Source organism: Hypoxylon fragiforme (genome assembly GCF_022984875.1).
Source record: "Hypoxylon fragiforme strain CBS 206.31 chromosome Unknown GGS25scaffold_2, whole genome shotgun sequence".
NCBI lineage: Eukaryota > Fungi > Ascomycota > Sordariomycetes > Xylariales > Hypoxylaceae > Hypoxylon > Hypoxylon fragiforme.
The window spans coordinates 3937123-3954427 of record NW_026054757.1 but is presented as its reverse complement, the minus strand read 5'-3'; the positions used below and the strand labels follow the sequence as shown (position 1 = coordinate 3954427).

The window sequence follows — 17305 nt, the reverse complement described above, 5'->3', positions numbered from 1 at the left end:
CCGACTGCACGTGGTGGCAATTCCCACACAAATGAGTGGTGAGGCTGGGGCTTCTGCGTATCAATAATAATCTCGAGCTCGTTTGGGATAGATAGGCAAAGTTGAATGGACCTGAAAGCAGCTGATCGACGCGGGATGGCTTATCAGGACGAAGGAGACTTGCAGACTTGCAGACTTGCAGACTTCTTGAATGAATGAATGAATGGATAGATAGATTGGATGGACGTATGGATGGCGGAGTTGAATTTAGTGACAATTAATACATAAATGACCACCCTTGACTGGTAAGAGAGCTTTTTTAATATTACTGCTGTTTTTTGGAGGAGGAAAAAGCCTGAAAAGAACTGGGGAGTGAGGGGCGGAAGCAGAGACAGGCAGGGGTGGCTAGGAAAGCAGGAAAGGCAAAGAAAGGTAAGGCAGCGAAGTTGCGAGTTACATGTAGCAAAAAGAGCACCAATGCACAAACTAAGCAGGGGGCGCCGACTGTCGGGGGTAAAAGAGCCAGGACCTCTGCTGCAAATTTGCGGAAATACCGGCCACCCGACCCATCCGTATTCAAATCGATATCCAATCACAGATGATTCTAGTTGGTTAGACTGATCTGTGAAATTGATCTTCAATGGCTACACAAGGAAAACAGTCCTAGTGTTACCACACTAGCATGACACGCTAGACCTCTTTAATCATAGCCTACTTTGGGTACGAGAATACTTGCTGTTGTACCGTTGGCCTCAACTGCTTCAATGTTCCTTTTGGTTGTGTGGCAGCTGCGTGGGCAGTCACGGTCTAGTCTGTCTTTCCCAGTTCCTAAAATTTCTATTGTTATTATTATTCTCCCCCCCCTTTCGTTATGCTTATGCATTTTGCCTGCCTCGCCTGCCTGCCTGCCTTTCTTTGCCTATCTACTTTTACATAGTACCCATTACCTCGTGCTATTGAAAGTTAGGTAGCTAGGTACAAGTTGTATTGTATTGTACGTACTTCAACTTACTACTGGGTACTAGGTACTACTGGGTACTGGGTACTGACGCACTAACGCACTAACGTACCACACTAGAATTGTTATCGTTAGCTGATTATTTCTCTGGACTCTGGCTTTTGCTTGCTTGCTTGCTGCTGCTGCTGCTGCTGCTGCAATCCTTCTAGTCATTCAATTTTGCAAATAATTTCCTACACCGAAGAATTATTCCCAATCGATGATGGTCATTATCTGCGGCAGCCTCTGTTAACAGCGGTATATTAGCAAACAGCACTTCTCATTTTCTTTTCTTCAAAATTTCTCGGTGCTCTGTGCCAATTCGAAGCCAGCTCAAGTCTCATCTTCATCCCGTATCCTATATCCCACACCTATTAGAATTTGCGACCGACCGACCGTTTTAACTCGTCCTTCGTACTATTGTAGAGTAGTCCATACTAGCTAATTTGTACGGCCTTTCTACACGATCATTCCTTTATTAGTCACCCACGAGTGGCCATGATGGTGTACTGGATTCTATTTCGTTATATGAATTGAATGCTATGGATGCGCAGAATGCTGTCGAGTCCACGTACACGAAACAGGCCGCTTTGGAGAAGCGGGGAGTTGAGTCTGACGATCTTAAGTCGACGGTGACAGCGAATAATACCACAACAAATAACACGAAGCTTCCTTCTACCACAAAATCCGCTTCCACAGACAAAAATTCATCATGCGTGACAACACTTTCGAGTGCGCAGGACGAGGAGGTTAATCCTGAGCAGAACTCCGATGCAGAGACAATCGTTCTCCCAGGGAAAGACGGTGTTTCTCCAATAAAGCCAAGGAAGTTGATAAAATATGAAGATAAGAGCGATGGCGACATTGACGACGTTTTACCACCTCCGAGAAAACACCCCAAAGACGATAGGGATGGCGATCGCACTGTTGGTCCTCCTAACGATGCTGTTCTGTCTCTGGAAAGGAAAAAGGGACTGCTTAGAAAAGAAAAGCAGTCACGGAATAAGGATGCTTCCAGTGGCCTTAGCTCTGCTCCTGCATCACCGCCTCCTCATCGTCGTCAAAACAATAACATCGAGCAACCTTTTCGACGACGCATATCCGGTGATGCTAATTCGGAATCTGGCTCAGAGTCGTCTAAGTCAAAGTCTAAAGACCCGAAGGAACCCATTAAACAAAAGTCTAAATCCGTAGATAGGTTGTTGCATACTAAGCGTAAGGCACCAAAAGCTGAATCTGAGGATGAAAGCGAGTCGCGAAAGGCTCGCCGGCCCCGCATGTCAGACGCGAGCCTCGACAACAACACCATCGCTAGGGAACGGGACCAAAGGTCCTCCACTCGTCCACACCATGACAAAATTTCCACTCGAAATCGATCACCTTCACCGCAAGGCCGTGCTCACCGACGTAGCTTATCGACTCAACTTCCTTCCCAATCTTCAAATGGCTTCAGCGTAAAGAAAAGACGCATCCCTGCTCCTCTTCAATCAACAGATTATCATTCTGACGATTCATCTGCCAGTGGCAGTCCGCATCCCCGAAGCTCCAAGTTGAGGAGCATTGCTACTCCTGTCACTGGTGACTCAACAATATCGCCTGCGAGGATGCCACCTCACAGAAAACACGTTGACAATCATGGGCAGACTTTACTTGCCAAGGCTTGTGCTAAAGGCGAGTATGAAGTTGCTAAGAAACGGTTGACTGAACGTCCAGATGATCTGAACTTTGCCGATTACGCCGGGAACACACCTCTTCAGGTTGCTTCGCTTAATGGCCATGAACAGATTGTGCAACTTCTGATTAATGCGGGGTGTAATTTGGATTGTCGGAACAGTGACAAAGAGACGCCACTCCTAGACGCTGTGGAAAATGGCCATCTTGGTGTCGTTCAGTTATTGTTGAAAGCTGGTGTAAATCCCCGCAAGGCAGATGCCGAGGGACACGAACCGTTGGAGAAAGTACCTGATGATCTGGAGAATGCAGAAGAGATCCGGGCTGCATTAAGAGAAGCGAAGGAAAGGGTGGGGGAGCTACGACGAACCTCTGAGGACCATCCACCCAATGATTTACAAGATGCTCTCTCTTCTCTTGGACCCGAAAGCCCTCGTCGTTCCCCCACAGCATCTGGCAGTGGCGCATTGGCAGCTCAACGTCGTGGTGGTGCTGTGCGATCGACCAAGACAAGCAATCATCTCTTGTACATGAATCTTGACGACAAGACCCTTAGGCAAGCCGCCGCGCGAGGCGATAACGAGACGGTAACCCGCGTGCTCCAAGTCAAAGAACGATGTGACGACCCTGAAGCCCTGGTCAATGCAGCCCGTGGCGGACATAGTCTCGTCGTTGAACTCCTCTTGGCTTTGGGAGGTGCAAACGCTGATCCACGGCCACTTTCAAGTCTTCCAATCGAATATGGAACACCAATGTTGGCTGCTATTGGTGGAGAAAATATCGAGGTTATTAAACTGCTTCTCAATGCATCTAACTTCGACCCAACACGCCGGTACAAGGGCCAGACTTATTACGAGATAGCCAGACGTCGAGAAGGTCCTGCGTGGAAAGAGGAGGAGCACATTCTGAAAAATGCTTATGATGACTATAAGAAAGCATCAAAATCTTCGAAAAAGTCTCGGGACCGTGAGCTAGATCAAGAATTTCGACGTACTAATCGAACAGAGACCAGTTTAGACTCTGCTCGGTCGCATAAGCGCAAGCCATCAAGCCCCCCTCGCGATACTGATTCAAAGAAGAAGGCGGCCTCTACTAAAGTTTCTGGTAGTCCTAGGGAAAAGAGGCTCCCTTCTACTGGAAACCTTGACGAACAAACTTCGCCAAAGCGTGGCCCAGGCCGCCCTAAAAAGGAGGAGCGGGTCTCAAGCCTTGCTGTTTCAGATCGAGAGGCTTCTCCCGCTGTATCAAAGACCCAACTCGCAAAGTCAAAATTGGTAGAGTCAGACCAAGCTTCTGACACTGAAACCCCCAAGCCACGTAGGAAGTTGATCTCGGGGAAGGATTTGAAAGGACACAGGGAAAAGCAACGACGCGCGAGTATGGTATCGAACAATTCTACCACTGATCGTGGCGACACAAGGAACGAAGATGCAGTTGAAAAGCGAGCCGATAGACTTTCGGAGAAGTACCATGATCGAACGAAGGCTATTAAGCGTGACGAATCAATTGATAGGCTTTCCATCGGCGAAAGTTCGGGCAAAAGACATCGATCTAGTGTTACGCCTCCTCGTCACGGAATAGGAGACAAAGACGACCCTGAGGCACCAATCAAGAGGAGAAAATTGGACCCAGAAGGCAAAGAAAGACGGCAACTCCAAAATTCCTCACCCGAGAGCCGACAGTTAAAACGAGACCAGTCACGAGATGCCGCAAGACGACAGCGTGCCCCAGAACCTGATCGAAAAGAAGCTGGTAAAGCCAAAAAGACAAACCGTGATCGCAGAGAGCCGGATAAGACGAGTCCGATTGAGAAAGCTAGCATAACAGTAGCTTCTGAAGACCTGGACATAGAAATGCGGGATGCTCCTCAGGTGCCTTCTGTCAACGACAACGAGATACAAGCTGAGCGCGAGCGCGAGCGGGAACATAAACGTGAACAAGAACGTGAAAGACAAGAACGTGACAAGGAGCGTGAACGCGAGCGAAAGGAGGCAAAAAGACGACAAGCCGAAGCCGAAGCAACTGCTGCAGCAGAAGAGATCAAGAGGAAAGAGGCGGAACGACTTCGCCAGGAGGCAGAGCGCAAAGAGCAGGAGGCAGCAACTAAACGACAAGAAGAGGCTGAAAAGAAGCGTCTTCAGGAGGAGGAGGAAGAACGGGTTCGCCAGGAGACGGAACAAAAGAAACGCAAAGAAGAGGAGGAGGAGAGGGCGCGACTAGAAGAGGAACGAAAGCAGAAGGAAGAACAGGAAAGAAAGCTCCGAGAAGAGGAAGAGAGGAAACAAAAAGAAGAGGAGGAACGCAAGCGGCAAGAGGAAGAAACAAGACTCCGTCTCGAGCAAGAGGCTGCTCAGGAAGCTCAACGTCTGCGCGAGGAAGAAAGGCAAAAAGAAGAAGAGCGCAAGCGTGTCGAACAAGCTACACGAGAAGCCGAGATACGACGAGCTCAACAGGAAGAGATGGAACGAATTCGCATATCCAAATTACCTCCTTTACTGCGCTGGCTCGAACGCTGCCCGGACCCAAAGCAAAGGGAGATAGCCGAGCTCTTTGCCAAAGCACAAGGTGTTAGATATGACACAATAATTCCTTCAGCGACCGGAAAGCCAGACGGACGGGAGCAGTGGCTCCTCAACACTCAAGTTGCCCTTCTGCTGGGTGACAAAGATACTTCACTCTCAAAATGTAAGCCGTGAAAAGTCACCACCAATCCTTGGGTCATGAAATTAACCAGCCTCCAGATTCTACGTGGGAACGTGTTCCCGTGTCGACTATAGCCAAAAGAGTTATTTGGCGTTTAGAACAGGAACGATATGCTCTTACAGAAGGTAGACTGTATCACTTAGGAGAACAGCTGCCTGATTATTACGGAGGCGACCCCCGCAGAGTTGGCTACAGAAGGCTGGAACAACTCCGCGGCGAGGCAGCAAAATGTTTCTTCGAGACGGACATGTTCTTTATCAAGGTAAGCTTGTTCATTTTCCCGGGGGTGGCGATTGATGCGATGGAAGAGAAGCTAACCTCTGCAACAAAAGCAATCCGATTTTCTCTATATCGTCCCGACCGTGCCTCATCTCCGCAATATCAAACTTTCGATATGCTACTGCGAACTTCCGGAGCACGAATCTGCCCTCACGACGTGGAGTGCCCCGGCGAAATGGAAGCAAGATCCGGATGCTGAAAGCCGTGGGCCTTTTGCACCTAGATGCAAGTATTATATAACTGGGCAGCTGGTTGGCGAAGATAGGCCAATGCAATATAAACCAAGCAAAACCCCCTTTCCGGAGCACAGGGTGCCGAGAAGGGGAGGGCTCATTGCAGTCATGCCGGACGAGCCAGACTATGCCCGCCTTTGTGTCGAACAAGGCTTAGCCCATCTCCTTACCGATCAGCAGAAACAGGCTGTGCTCACCGGGGCTCACTTAACTCCCAGAAGCATGGTATCGAACGAGCCACTAGACTACGCCAGCGAACACTTGTCACCTTCTACCGACTCGCCCAGTACAACACAAGTCAATGGCATCAAGAGTGCTCAAGAATCGCCAGACAGACTACCTGTTAATGGGATCAATGGGGATGATCTCGGAGGCCACTAACTCACCAGATGAACATTACCTAATACCCACAATATCACATATCACAACTTTGTAGTGCTTATCTCTCGTCCCTGTACGATATCAAGCCATCGAATTGGCGTCATCGAAATATTCATACCCCCAACGATTTTTATTGCTGTGGCCATGTGCTCTCCTTTGTTGTCATGGAATTGACGAGGATGGCTTTGAAAAGGAAAAAGAAAGAAAACAGGCACATACTCACGTATATCATGGCCTAGCTTCACGGATGAAGTTCTTGGCTCTTGAGTTGGCCAGTAAAGCGTATTCAAAACCTAATCGCTTTGGATCATAGTTCCAAAGACTTGCTCTCCCATCTGATTGTTAGCGGGCACGTGCTTGTTTTGGGATGTCAATGCTGAAGAACACTCAAGAGTCGGCAGCTGAGATACGGATTATGACTAGATACTCCGAAATGCAGTATATATAATTCTCATGACTGAAAAAAGACCCGCGACCTTGTCACCTCAGCATAATCCAACGGTAACGTGAGGTTGGTTTCAATAATGTCGTCTCGTCACCAAGCTTCTGTTCACCGCTGGAAATGTATACTGCCATGCTCTCCAGTCGTGTTAATGCTCAAGTATTACTTACCTGCTAAGTACCTACCTACATAATTACCTACATAATGAACCTAAAGGTAGTGGAAGTTCATGTCAAAGGCCGAGGATCGTGTTTAGTTTAGTGGAAGTAGATATTATCGAGGATTATTAAAATGCTTTTAAGGACGAACTAGATATAATACTACCTATCAAGATGTAGGACCCTCATAGCGGCGGGTCTTGGGAATCAACTTCGTTTGATCGCCCTACCGTATAACTATGCCTATCAAGGAGATGGCGCTAGTCATATGTAGGACTCATCAGGAGGTTTTACGAATGAAGCTTTCTCTGAAGACGAATCACAGTCGTCTAAGGTGCAGCAGCCCTAGATGTGGAGGTATAGATTTTGAGTAACCCTGCTATAATGAGCCCATTTCCATTTCCATTCCTAGTCTCATTCCTATATTTCCATTATTACTATTATGTACAATACATAGTAGAATATATCATGTCTTGGAGAAAATTGGACAAGGGAACAAGTTAGATTTAAATTGACAGGCTGAGTGTAGCAGCTAGGATGCTTTTTTAGGAAGCTAAGAGATGGAAAGGCTCGCTCAGGCCAAGTCGATCGTAGTAGGGACTAATTGTGTTGATCGTTATGTGAATCGAATAAGCCAAACAGGCTATAAATTGTGCTGATCTCTTCGAGCATGAGCCGGGTTCATTGTGTAGTATGTGTACGCTGCCACAGGCTGTACACTATTACGGCCTGTACGGCACGACGGAAATGTGCCCAGGTGTTTTTTTTTAAACTGGAGAATTGTTTACGACAGGATCCCCAGTCTGGGTCCCTAGTCTGACACGTTGAAAATCCAAAGCTTTGCCTCTCTTGTATCGTTGATGCCTGCTCGCCCAGCATTTCGGTGTCAAGTTTGGTACAAAGCATTAGCTACCATTGGGTGCGAGATCCTGGAAGCAAATTACCATGTTGCGGCATTGCTGCCATGTAACTAGATAGTAGATACTATGCTATGTACTACACAATATAGTAATGTACTGTAATTATGTACATACTAGGTAGGTGTGTATCACTACCAGCCCCTAGTTGAGCGAATTCCCGTATTCGTGCACGAAATGTTTTCTTCTTCTCCTTTCTTTCCCATCGTATCATGCTAGAACCTAAGGATTTACACCGCTGGAGACGAACGTAAACACATACCTACCTACCTAGGTACAACACACATACACGCCCTACACAGACACAGACACACATACACACAACTTTGCCCCATCGAGATCGTAAGAGCGTCCATCTACAGCAGTGAAGCATATGTCGTGAGATAGAGGAGTACACAGGATGAGGTTCCTGGCGCTCCCGCCTTCATTGCTGCTCAGCATCGTCGTGCAGGCACAGATATCGATGGCAGAATTACAGAACGACTTCTCGGCATATCCCATAGACTCGCAACAATGTCTCAGCGACGCGGCGGACCAGAGTCAATGCACGGGGAACACGGGGGCAGAGATGAACGGGTGCCTTTGTAAGAATAGAGGAAATTTCATCTACAATACGGCGTCATGTGTCGCGACGCAAAGTCCCAAAGATTTGTCCGCGGTCTACGACACACTAGAAAATAACTGTGCTGGCACCGGCATCACTATCGCTGTATCTAAGAGTGCCTTCATGTCACAGGCCATAGCGGCCACCCAGACAACAAGCTCCGCGACACCCACTGAAACTGGTGTGCCCACCACCGCCACCACCGCCGCCGCCGCCGCCACCCAGGCATCATCAACTCGTGGTCTCTCAACAGCCGCCATGATTGGCGTTGCTGTTGGGCTCGGACTCTTGGGGATCGGTCTGTGCATAGCCGGGTGGTTCGTATGGCTATACTCACGACGCCGGAAACTCTCCCAATCGCCATCGCCGAACCCGAACGCCCGCGACGTCGAGCTCACGCAAAACAGCAACAACCACAACGGCAGCACCAGCAACTTCAGCCACTTCAACTACGAGACGACACCCAACACCCCGGCCCCGGAGTACGCGCAGCACAACCCGCAGTTCGGCGCCGTGGAGCTCTCGCATGGGAAGCGCGACACCTACCAGGAGCTGCCCGCCCACGGCTCCGGCAAGGAGTTCAAGGAGCTGCCGACGGAGTACTACGGGGGCTCCTACCCGCGGCCGGACGACAAGCGGTCGTCCAACGTGCCGCTGCTGGCGGAGCTAAGCACGACGTCCAACGCCATGCCCCCCGTCGAGCTGCCGGCCGACATGAGTTTCTACACCACCACCGCCCCGAGCCCCGTCTACGACAGCAACAATCACAATGCCAGCAACAGTCACAGCAATTTCAATAACAGTTTCAATAACAACAATAGCGTCATATCGCCCCTCGAAGACGCCAGGCAGCAAGGCCAGGAGAGGACAAACGAGAGCAATACCAGATGACCATGACGGACATTCCATTCCTAGGGAAAAACGGGAGAAGGGGAGTGGGGGTGGGGAGGGAAGAGAGGAGTATGAAAAGAACAGAAAAAGAAAGGAAATCAAACCGAGGGGTTTTTTTTTATTACTTCTGTAATGGATATTGTGATAGCGAGTCCTTTTGGGGAGGGGGGGAGGGTTGGAAGAAAAACATAAACCTACCTGCCTACCATCAAAACCAGCACTTAATACATTTTTCGAGCACGTCACCACATCGATAACGACTTTCCCAGAAAAAAAAATCTTACTTACTATTTGCAACCTGTATATGGAAGAGAAAGCCAATGGAGACGGGGGGGAGCGAAGGGGAAGGAATAAAGGAACGGAGGGAGGGGGGAAAGGAGGGGGATTCTTTTCCCCCCCAGTATAGCATAGCGCAGCATCATGGCAAGGCGAGTGTGTATAAGTGTGTGGGTGTGACGAGAAGCGTAATCTGGCGTCGAAGACAACATTGTTTTAATCTATCTATCTAGGTGCCTATCTACATACATACATATCAGTCGTATTTTTTTTTTTTTTTACATTATTTTCATTTAATATTGTTGGGCGTTGACTAGATAGATAGTACCTGCTGGATAGGTCGTGCATCTTACGCAGACATACACATATTACATTCTGTATATAGGCAACCCAGGTACGAAGTTATACACATAGAAATACATACACCTACACATATTCATACAAAGATGTCTATACCACCTTTAGCTGATAGGCGTCTAGAAACTTAGCAAAGGCATTGATTTCGATAGGAACATGACTACCTAACCTAGGTATCTACCTACCTACAGTACCTACTCAAATCCAACATTGTAACAATTCTCGATGTCATCGAGAAAAAAAAGCCAAGACCTCGATTCACTAACACTATCTACCTAACCTAGGTACTAGGTTAGTTTAATTTCACCACCAGCCCACCGCCAAAACGCAATCATCCACCATCCCGCCTCTTTGGGGCAAAAATATCGTCATCAAGGAACGACAGAGGGTCGACGCGGTCAGCTTACAGTTAGTACCACGGCACTAGGTACAGTAGGTGCCTAAGTGATGTACGCCGTAGGTACGATACATACAATACGTGGAAAAACAAGTGGGCAACAACAGCTCGTATCGCGGCCGAGATCTGCGGAACTTAGGGCAGAGGCTAAACAGTTGGTCGGCAAATGGGAAGTCTGGGGAAAGAATAGAACGAATTGCTAAGTCTGTAGTGCATGTACGGGTCGTCCGAGCGGATACTTCACTTCATGTGCAGGTGTGCATAGTTACATATTTGTTTGAACTTCGTACTGTACGAAGGAATGCGTACATATGTAGTTATTATCGTTCGTTCACATACATACACATCGACATATGTTATCCCCATCTCAATTCCTGCGGGTATGTATGTATGTATGTATGTATGTATGTATTGTACATTACGAATATGTAGGTATATACGCCGTCATCTTTTTTTTTTCTTTCGCTCACTCCCCTAACCTAGCACGCCGGTAAGCTCGTATCGATCCGAGAAAAAGAACTACTGTAATTAAGCACAGCTCACTCGCTCAAACCCGAGAAGAAAAAAAGCAATAACAGCAAAAAAAAAACTGCTAAGCCCTCAACACTTCCAGCGGCGGAAGCGGAAAACAATCAAATCACCGCCGTTCGTTCAGGGGGAGCATAATACCATACATACGCAGGTAAGTAGTAGGTATGTATAATATATACATGCACTTGGTCCCGACTTTAAACCCCCGCTCCGCCCGCAAGTGATCAATCCTTCCGCCCACATAACTATATCCATATATACCTACTTAGGGTAAGTATATATAAATATATTCCTTTTTTTTTCTTTTTTTTTTTTTTTTTTTACAGCGTGCTCGATGTCGATGACGCGTCATCCGTGCCAACACCAACCGCCCGTCTCCTGCGCCAGAAAGCCAGCCTCTCAACCAACGACGCCAGGATCCGCCTCGCCTTGCACGGCCGTCGTCGGCTGCTGTACGAAGAGGAGGAAGAATCATCGCTGGTAGATTCCTCCTCCTCCTCCTCCTCTTCTTCTTCTTGTCTCTTCCTCGAATTCTTTTTCTTACTGGTACTAGTACTATTATTATTATTATCGTTGCTGACTTTGTTACCGTGGCAGGTGCAAGCACAGCCGCGGCAGGGATTGGCCGTCGTTGGCGGGACAACACACAGAGGTCTGGCGGGGTACGGGGCGCCACCAGTTGTTGTTGTTGTTGTTGTTGTCTCGGCCTCGAACGCGAGGTTCAGCGCCAGAGCGCAGACGGGGGCGAGCTCGAAGGCGAGGCTCGGCACGCGGATGCCGCGCCGGCCCGCCGCGTGGCAGAGCCATTGCGCGGCGACTTTCAGGAGCCGCTGCTGCTGCTCTTCCTTCTCCTTCTCCTTCTCTTCCTCCTTTTCCTCTTCCTTTTCCTTTCCTGAGCCCTCTTCTTTCAGCCAGGGAAACGAGCCCTCGCCCCCGTCGATGGCAGCGACGGCGCTCCTGAGCAGAGCCAGCGACGCCATCGGCTCCACGGGCGGGCCGCGGGGGAGGGCGCGGAAGCGGCTGAAGCGGCGCGCGAGCCGCCACACCCGCCACGTCAGGGAGTCCCACGAGGTGTCGAGCATCGGGGGCGGCGGCGCGATGCGCAGCCGGGTCTCGAGCCGGCGGGCGCGCCGGTCGAGGCCCTCCAGCGTCGAGTCGAAGTTTTCCTTTTCCTTTTCCGCCGCTGACGCCGCCACCCGCGGAGAAGCCGACATCCGGCTGTGGAGGCCCTCGATGTTGGCGATGGTGCAGGCGCAGTTGGCCTCGGCCATTTTTTTTCTTTATCTTGTTTTACTTCTAGGTACCTAGGAATTGTTTCCTTTTTTTTTTTTTTTTTTTTTTTTTTTTTATAGATAAAGACTTTCTCCACGTTGCCGGGGGGTTTTTTTTTTTTCTTCTTTCGTAGGCAAACTGGTTCCACCACGAGTCCGGAGTTGAGATGGAGACTAGATCGATAAAAAGTATATTCAGGAGTAAGTAGGCAGGTAGGCAGGTAGGCGGCCCGGGGCCATCGATCGATCGACCTAGGGAGAAGAAGAAGAAAAAAAAGGGGGGGGATATTATCTAGCTAAAATAAGATGCCTCAACCCCAAAACTCGCATCGCTCAAGAGCCATAAGCAAGTATTGGACCGGCTCGCAAGCCTCTTGGACAAAATACTAGGTGCTAGGAGGCCATATTGCCGGTTTGATTGGTCTCCCGCCTGTCGTCGCGCTCACTTGCACGCAGCCTGCAGCAATAGCAGTAGCAGAGAACAACGCATTCTCGCAGCTAGCCTGCTTTTCCTTTCCTTTTTCTCACTTAATCTCTCTCTCTCCGTCTCTCTCTCTTCTCCTATCGGCTCCTAGATTGTCGCTTTGGTTTGGTTGGACGCGGCAACACGAACCAATACCAAATCTATCAGTCAATCAATCAACAAGCCACATGTCGCCCGACACGGCCGGAGGGTTTTTTTTTTCTTCTGGTCAAGGCCTGCCTAGCCTAGATGTATGTATGTGGTGCAACACCACGTGGCCTCATTTCTCGGGCTTGTGTCGTTGGAGGGGGCGGCCCGCTACCGGCGCTATGCTATCGCAGACTATAGGTAGGTTGCTGCGTGCGGCAGGCTGCTGGTTCCATATGTAGGTCGCAGCTATGATCCATCATGCGAGCTCCCAGGCTTGTGTAGCCCCCCTTTCAGAGGAGAGGCTGTCCGAGTACTTTTTTTTTTTTTTTTTTTTTTTTTTTGTATCTCTTGTGCCTTTTTGAGATGAGATATATTTGATATGTGACTGTGTGACTTACTTCACCAATGAAATGGAGAAGGTATTTATGGACTGCCGAGGCCTCCCATTACGCACCTACGTGTGGAAATGCACAAGTTGGAGGTTCGCATGGCATGGGATATCTCCCAATAGAGAAAGAGGAAAGGGAGTTTGTTGGCAAGGCTCATGAGTACATAGACATCATAGTATGGGTAACTCAAGTCTTCTATAGGATCCTTAGTAATAATCAACAGTTGTGATAGGTCGCACGTTGCTGCTACCTGGGGAAGTTCATCAATGGGTGTCGAATCAAAAATATTTTAACATTGTATTATCTAATTCAGGGATGTTGGATCGACGTCGTGTTCTAGAAAAGAATCCACTAAGTAAGGTAATAGATTGACATGCTTAGATTCAACCAGTGTTTGAACTAGTAATGCTGGTTAGATCCTTTCTTTCTTTCGCTGTCTCCTTCTTTCCATTTCTATAAAGTCGAAGAGCGGAATGAAGGATGAAAGATTGTTGATGTTGATGTTGATGTTGAGATGTAACAGAAGAACACAATCCTCATAATGAATGATTAGATCGGTAAGAAAATACATATGCAGAACGCCTCTATGGCGCAGTGGTAACGCGTTGCACTTGTACTGTTGCAAGAGAAATGCAAAGATCCCTCGTTCGATCCGGGGTGGAGGCACATGCTGTCCATGCTTTGGTCACGACCTAGTGTATACGCTAGGAGTCTTTTTTGTCTTCTTATTTTCCCTTTTTAAAAACTTTTATATTGATTTATCTGCATGTACGGAGTAGTTAGTGTTTGGTTGTGTAGGTAGTGTATTAGTCTCTTCTCCACAGTCAATTCTTGCTCGATCCGCACTGTCATGGCTTCAGCCCCTTTTTTCATTTCTATACATATTAGATATATAGGCCGCAAGTGAGCACACCCAGTCCAGATAAATCCCAGACTCGGATGGAAATATAGAACAAAGGTAGGTATGCCAGCCATTGTATACCAGATACTCGAGTATTCTATGAACTGAAAATGAAACATATCTTAGGTGCCTAAGTACCCTAGGTTACCCTATTGTTACCCCTGAGTTGATCTTCTTTCACGTTCCAGAGGATCGTTGCGTCAACGAGAACGATATATTATATTTACAAGTCGGGAAGTACTTACAACTCGAAAATACGCATCGAGGCATCTGATAGCATTTACCTACATATTTCCTACGATGACCTTCCTTCCGCAACCAAGGAGGATAGATTGATATCTAGCTCAGTCCATTCAAATGCATGAAAAATCATTATATATAGCTATAGCTTCATCCTTCGATGTCTTGTGATATCAGAACATAGATCATCACTACTAAGTAGATTCTTCTATTCTTCTTATTATTCCTCTTACATCTTATTAAAGGACGTGGTGTTACCACCTACTACCAACATGGAAAAATACAACTACCCATACATGCCGATGATTGGCCCCTCTTCGATGGCCGTGGCAAATAGCTATAAAGCGATTGCCACGCCAATGGAGACCAAAAGAGTCCCCGAAGTTGTCAAAGTATTGATGATTGTATTTGCTGATGAGTCCGGTACGGGTCTCAGCTCCGATGTCCGGTTTGTTGAGCGGGAGTTTAAACGGCTAGGTTACGAAGTCGACTGGTACAAATTCTCGAGACAGAAACATCTATATCAATACCATACCCTCAGACTAACAAGGAAACTGGCAGCCTTTCTGCGCGAGGGGGAAAGGAGCCAGGAGCAAGGGAAGGAGACCTTACTGATAGTCTCTTATTTTGGACATGGAGACGCTTACGTTGATATGGATTCTGATGGTCGAAGGATCTTACAATTTCAGTTTGCCAATGGGTAAGACTTTCAACATGGAATGACTAGGTACTAGGTATGTATATATCCAAGCTAGATCATTAGCTACCCCTTAGTCCAAGCCCAAATCTGCAGTTCAATATGGTGTTTCGGGACCAGTTGGCAGGTAGACGTGGCAACTCAAGTAGTCCTTGCTAACATGCAACCTAGCCACATCTAGCAGGCATATCGAGTCTTTATTGAACTGTTTATTACTTAGATATGTACTAACGCGAATCAAAGAGACGGATCAAGTAGGGTTCCCTGGAAAAGCATTAGTGACGATATCATCAACGCAAAATGCGACACCCTCATCATCCTCGACTGTTGTTATGCCGGCCTAGCGGCCATCCAAAACCCGAGGAGCGAGAAGGAGCCCGAGCTAGAATGGACCGAATTTAGAAAAGAGCTGATCGCAGCTTGCGCTTGGGAGGCCGTCAGCTACGGCTATATGAAATCAACGATGTGCAAAGAGCTGAAAGCGGCCTTAAAATCCGAGGGCCATAGAATGTCTACCAACACACTCATTCGTAAGATGAATTATGAGATGGTGTATGAGGCCACTCTTAGATATCAGGAAAACCAAAGACAAAATCGCAGCGGACTTGCCCCAGAACCTGGTATCCCACAAACTGTACATTACCTTCTTCGACGGACGAAGAAAGAAATGATTGTTTTACCCATGCTTGCCGGTAGGGGTCGCAACGAGCAGGAGCTGTGCAGGGGAGTAAAGAGGCTACTGAGTCAACAGGATCGAAGTAAGCCGACGAGCGGAGAACGGATTAATAAACGCGTCAAGCGGCTTAGTCGGATAGCAAAAGAAGGGCAGATATGAAGTGATAGATAGATGGTTCTACCAATAGACGCATTAGCAAGTAGTCTCCAATACCATCCAATTCAAACCTACTAGAGTGACAATAGGAGCTATCTTAAAATGCGTTGATAGCTAGTGAAGCCTGTTGTATATATGTATAAGAGGTCGACTGTGGGAATATAGGGGCGAGGTATCTAAGTTAAAGGCCATGTCTCGACGAAGACATGATATGATACGCAAATCAGGTATGTGTACTGGCTACTAGGTAGCTATCTCTTATACGTCCCTTTCAAAGGCAGTTCCATGTCAAGCGTGCTTTGAAAGGCGGTATAACGATGATGCAGAGTGAGCAGTTTGAACGTACTTAGGTACAGAGAATCCGACATATGCGACTCCCTGTTGATTCTTTTCATTCTGGCTACTAAGCTACCTAGCAGGACTGAGCCGCTGAGAATCATCCCCTGTCGAAGTCCTCAATATTCTTTATTTAAAAATGGCGTATATGTAGTTATATATACACAGCTAGATAGCCATGACTAATCATGTGTGGTGGCTATTCAGGGGTTGAAGTTGTTGGATTCCACTGTTATGGCTCCGTAGCAATTCCTACTCGACACAGGCTAGGCAATGGAAGCTCTGAAATATTTCTCATAGCACATAGCGACGCGGTGTACCAACTCATTACTGTTAAAACTTAGGTGGGAAGAAACCTTGGAGCTTTCTTTCGTGAAGGTCTATTAGAGTCTGTTTATCGCTTGACGCTATGATTTTACAACTCTCCCGAGAATTGCTTTGAAATATGCGCTGGTCCACACCCTGCGTATAGTTTCTAGATACCTAATATCGAGTATAGTTCCACAAGATCAACCCAAAAGGCATGGAAAGGCATTCTTATCGTGTAGAGAATTAAGTACTACTTAGGACGGGGATATGATTATAACATATAACATACATCCCCTACTGACACAGATGAGACTGGAAACTAGGTACGTTTTCGTGTATCTGTCAGTTTGCCCACGACCTCGTAACTACAAATACTAGGCACTTAAGCCATCTTTAAGTCTCGTAAGTGAGCCATGGACACCCATCTTGATAACAGCAACAGCGTATCTTTCCATATCATCTTCCTAGTAGATATGAGCTGAGGCTATCTGCACCACCTTTTGCCCTCGGCAGGGCGTACCAGGGACAGTGTTAGCGTGGAGATACGTAAAGGCTGCCTGGTGCCTGTGACCCTAGAACGACAAAATCCGCCACGAACACCGCCGATCACCTCGGGTCCACGATGAGACATCAGCAGGTATACTCATACTCCTAAGCGAACAATCCCCCCTCCTCCCCGCGGAACCTATTTTCAACTCCTGGATTTTGTTGTTCCGCTCACGGAATACGTTCCGGGACCGATGCTAAGAGGGCCAAGACATAGCAGGCGCACACATAATATTGATATATCTGACTAGACTGCTACCGTGCGTATTCTGTGTCTGGCATTAGATACTACCTAGATTGCTGCGGACCCCACCTCCTTGCAGCCTCCATTGCTACCCTACCTACCTAGGAAGTC

At 47.7% G+C, this 17305-nt stretch overlaps 4 protein-coding genes and 1 non-coding gene across 5 annotated transcripts; 4 read left to right on the top strand and 1 right to left on the bottom strand.

Moving 5' to 3' along the window:
- Positions 1–1518: 1518 nt before the first annotated feature.
- GGS25DRAFT_513135 (ankyrin) lies at positions 1519–3944 on the top strand (the record flags this gene model as incomplete). The annotated part of the gene is made up of 2 exons (XM_049262851.1): positions 1519–3751; positions 3898–3944. 2 exons carry the CDS (start codon positions 1519–1521, stop codon positions 3942–3944), a joined length of 2280 nt encoding a protein of 759 aa, XP_049120645.1.
- Positions 3945–7854: 3910 nt separating this feature from the next.
- On the top strand, positions 7855–9419 carry GGS25DRAFT_478458 (uncharacterized protein). The gene has a single exon (XM_049259937.1). The coding sequence runs from the start codon at positions 8161–8163 to the stop codon at positions 9253–9255; it is 1095 nt and encodes a 364-aa protein (XP_049120644.1). The 5' UTR covers positions 7855–8160; the 3' UTR covers positions 9256–9419.
- Positions 9420–10949: 1530 nt separating this feature from the next.
- Positions 10950–12427, bottom strand: GGS25DRAFT_529514 (uncharacterized protein). Its single transcript, XM_049265292.1, has one exon. The coding sequence runs from the start codon at positions 12085–12087 to the stop codon at positions 11137–11139; it is 951 nt and encodes a 316-aa protein (XP_049120643.1). The 5' UTR covers positions 12088–12427; the 3' UTR covers positions 10950–11136.
- A 1242-nt stretch (positions 12428–13669) lies between these two features.
- GGS25DRAFT_t10 lies at positions 13670–13755 on the top strand. The gene has a single exon. It is a non-coding gene; the product is annotated as a tRNA-Thr (tRNA).
- Positions 13756–14502: 747 nt separating this feature from the next.
- GGS25DRAFT_518757 (uncharacterized protein) lies at positions 14503–15762 on the top strand (the record flags this gene model as incomplete). The annotated part of the gene is made up of 2 exons (XM_049263589.1): positions 14503–14930; positions 15171–15762. 2 exons carry the CDS (start codon positions 14503–14505, stop codon positions 15760–15762), a joined length of 1020 nt encoding a protein of 339 aa, XP_049120642.1.
- Between the last annotated feature and the right edge of the window lie 1543 nt (positions 15763–17305).

Excerpts from the sequence above, each read along its gene's own strand:
- GGS25DRAFT_478458 (XM_049259937.1), top strand. The coding sequence starts at position 8,161 with ATGAGGTTCCTGGCGCTCCCGCCTTCATTGCTGCTCAGCATCGTCGTG.
- GGS25DRAFT_529514 (XM_049265292.1), bottom strand. The coding sequence starts at position 12,087 with ATGGCCGAGGCCAACTGCGCCTGCACCATCGCCAACATCGAGGGCCTC.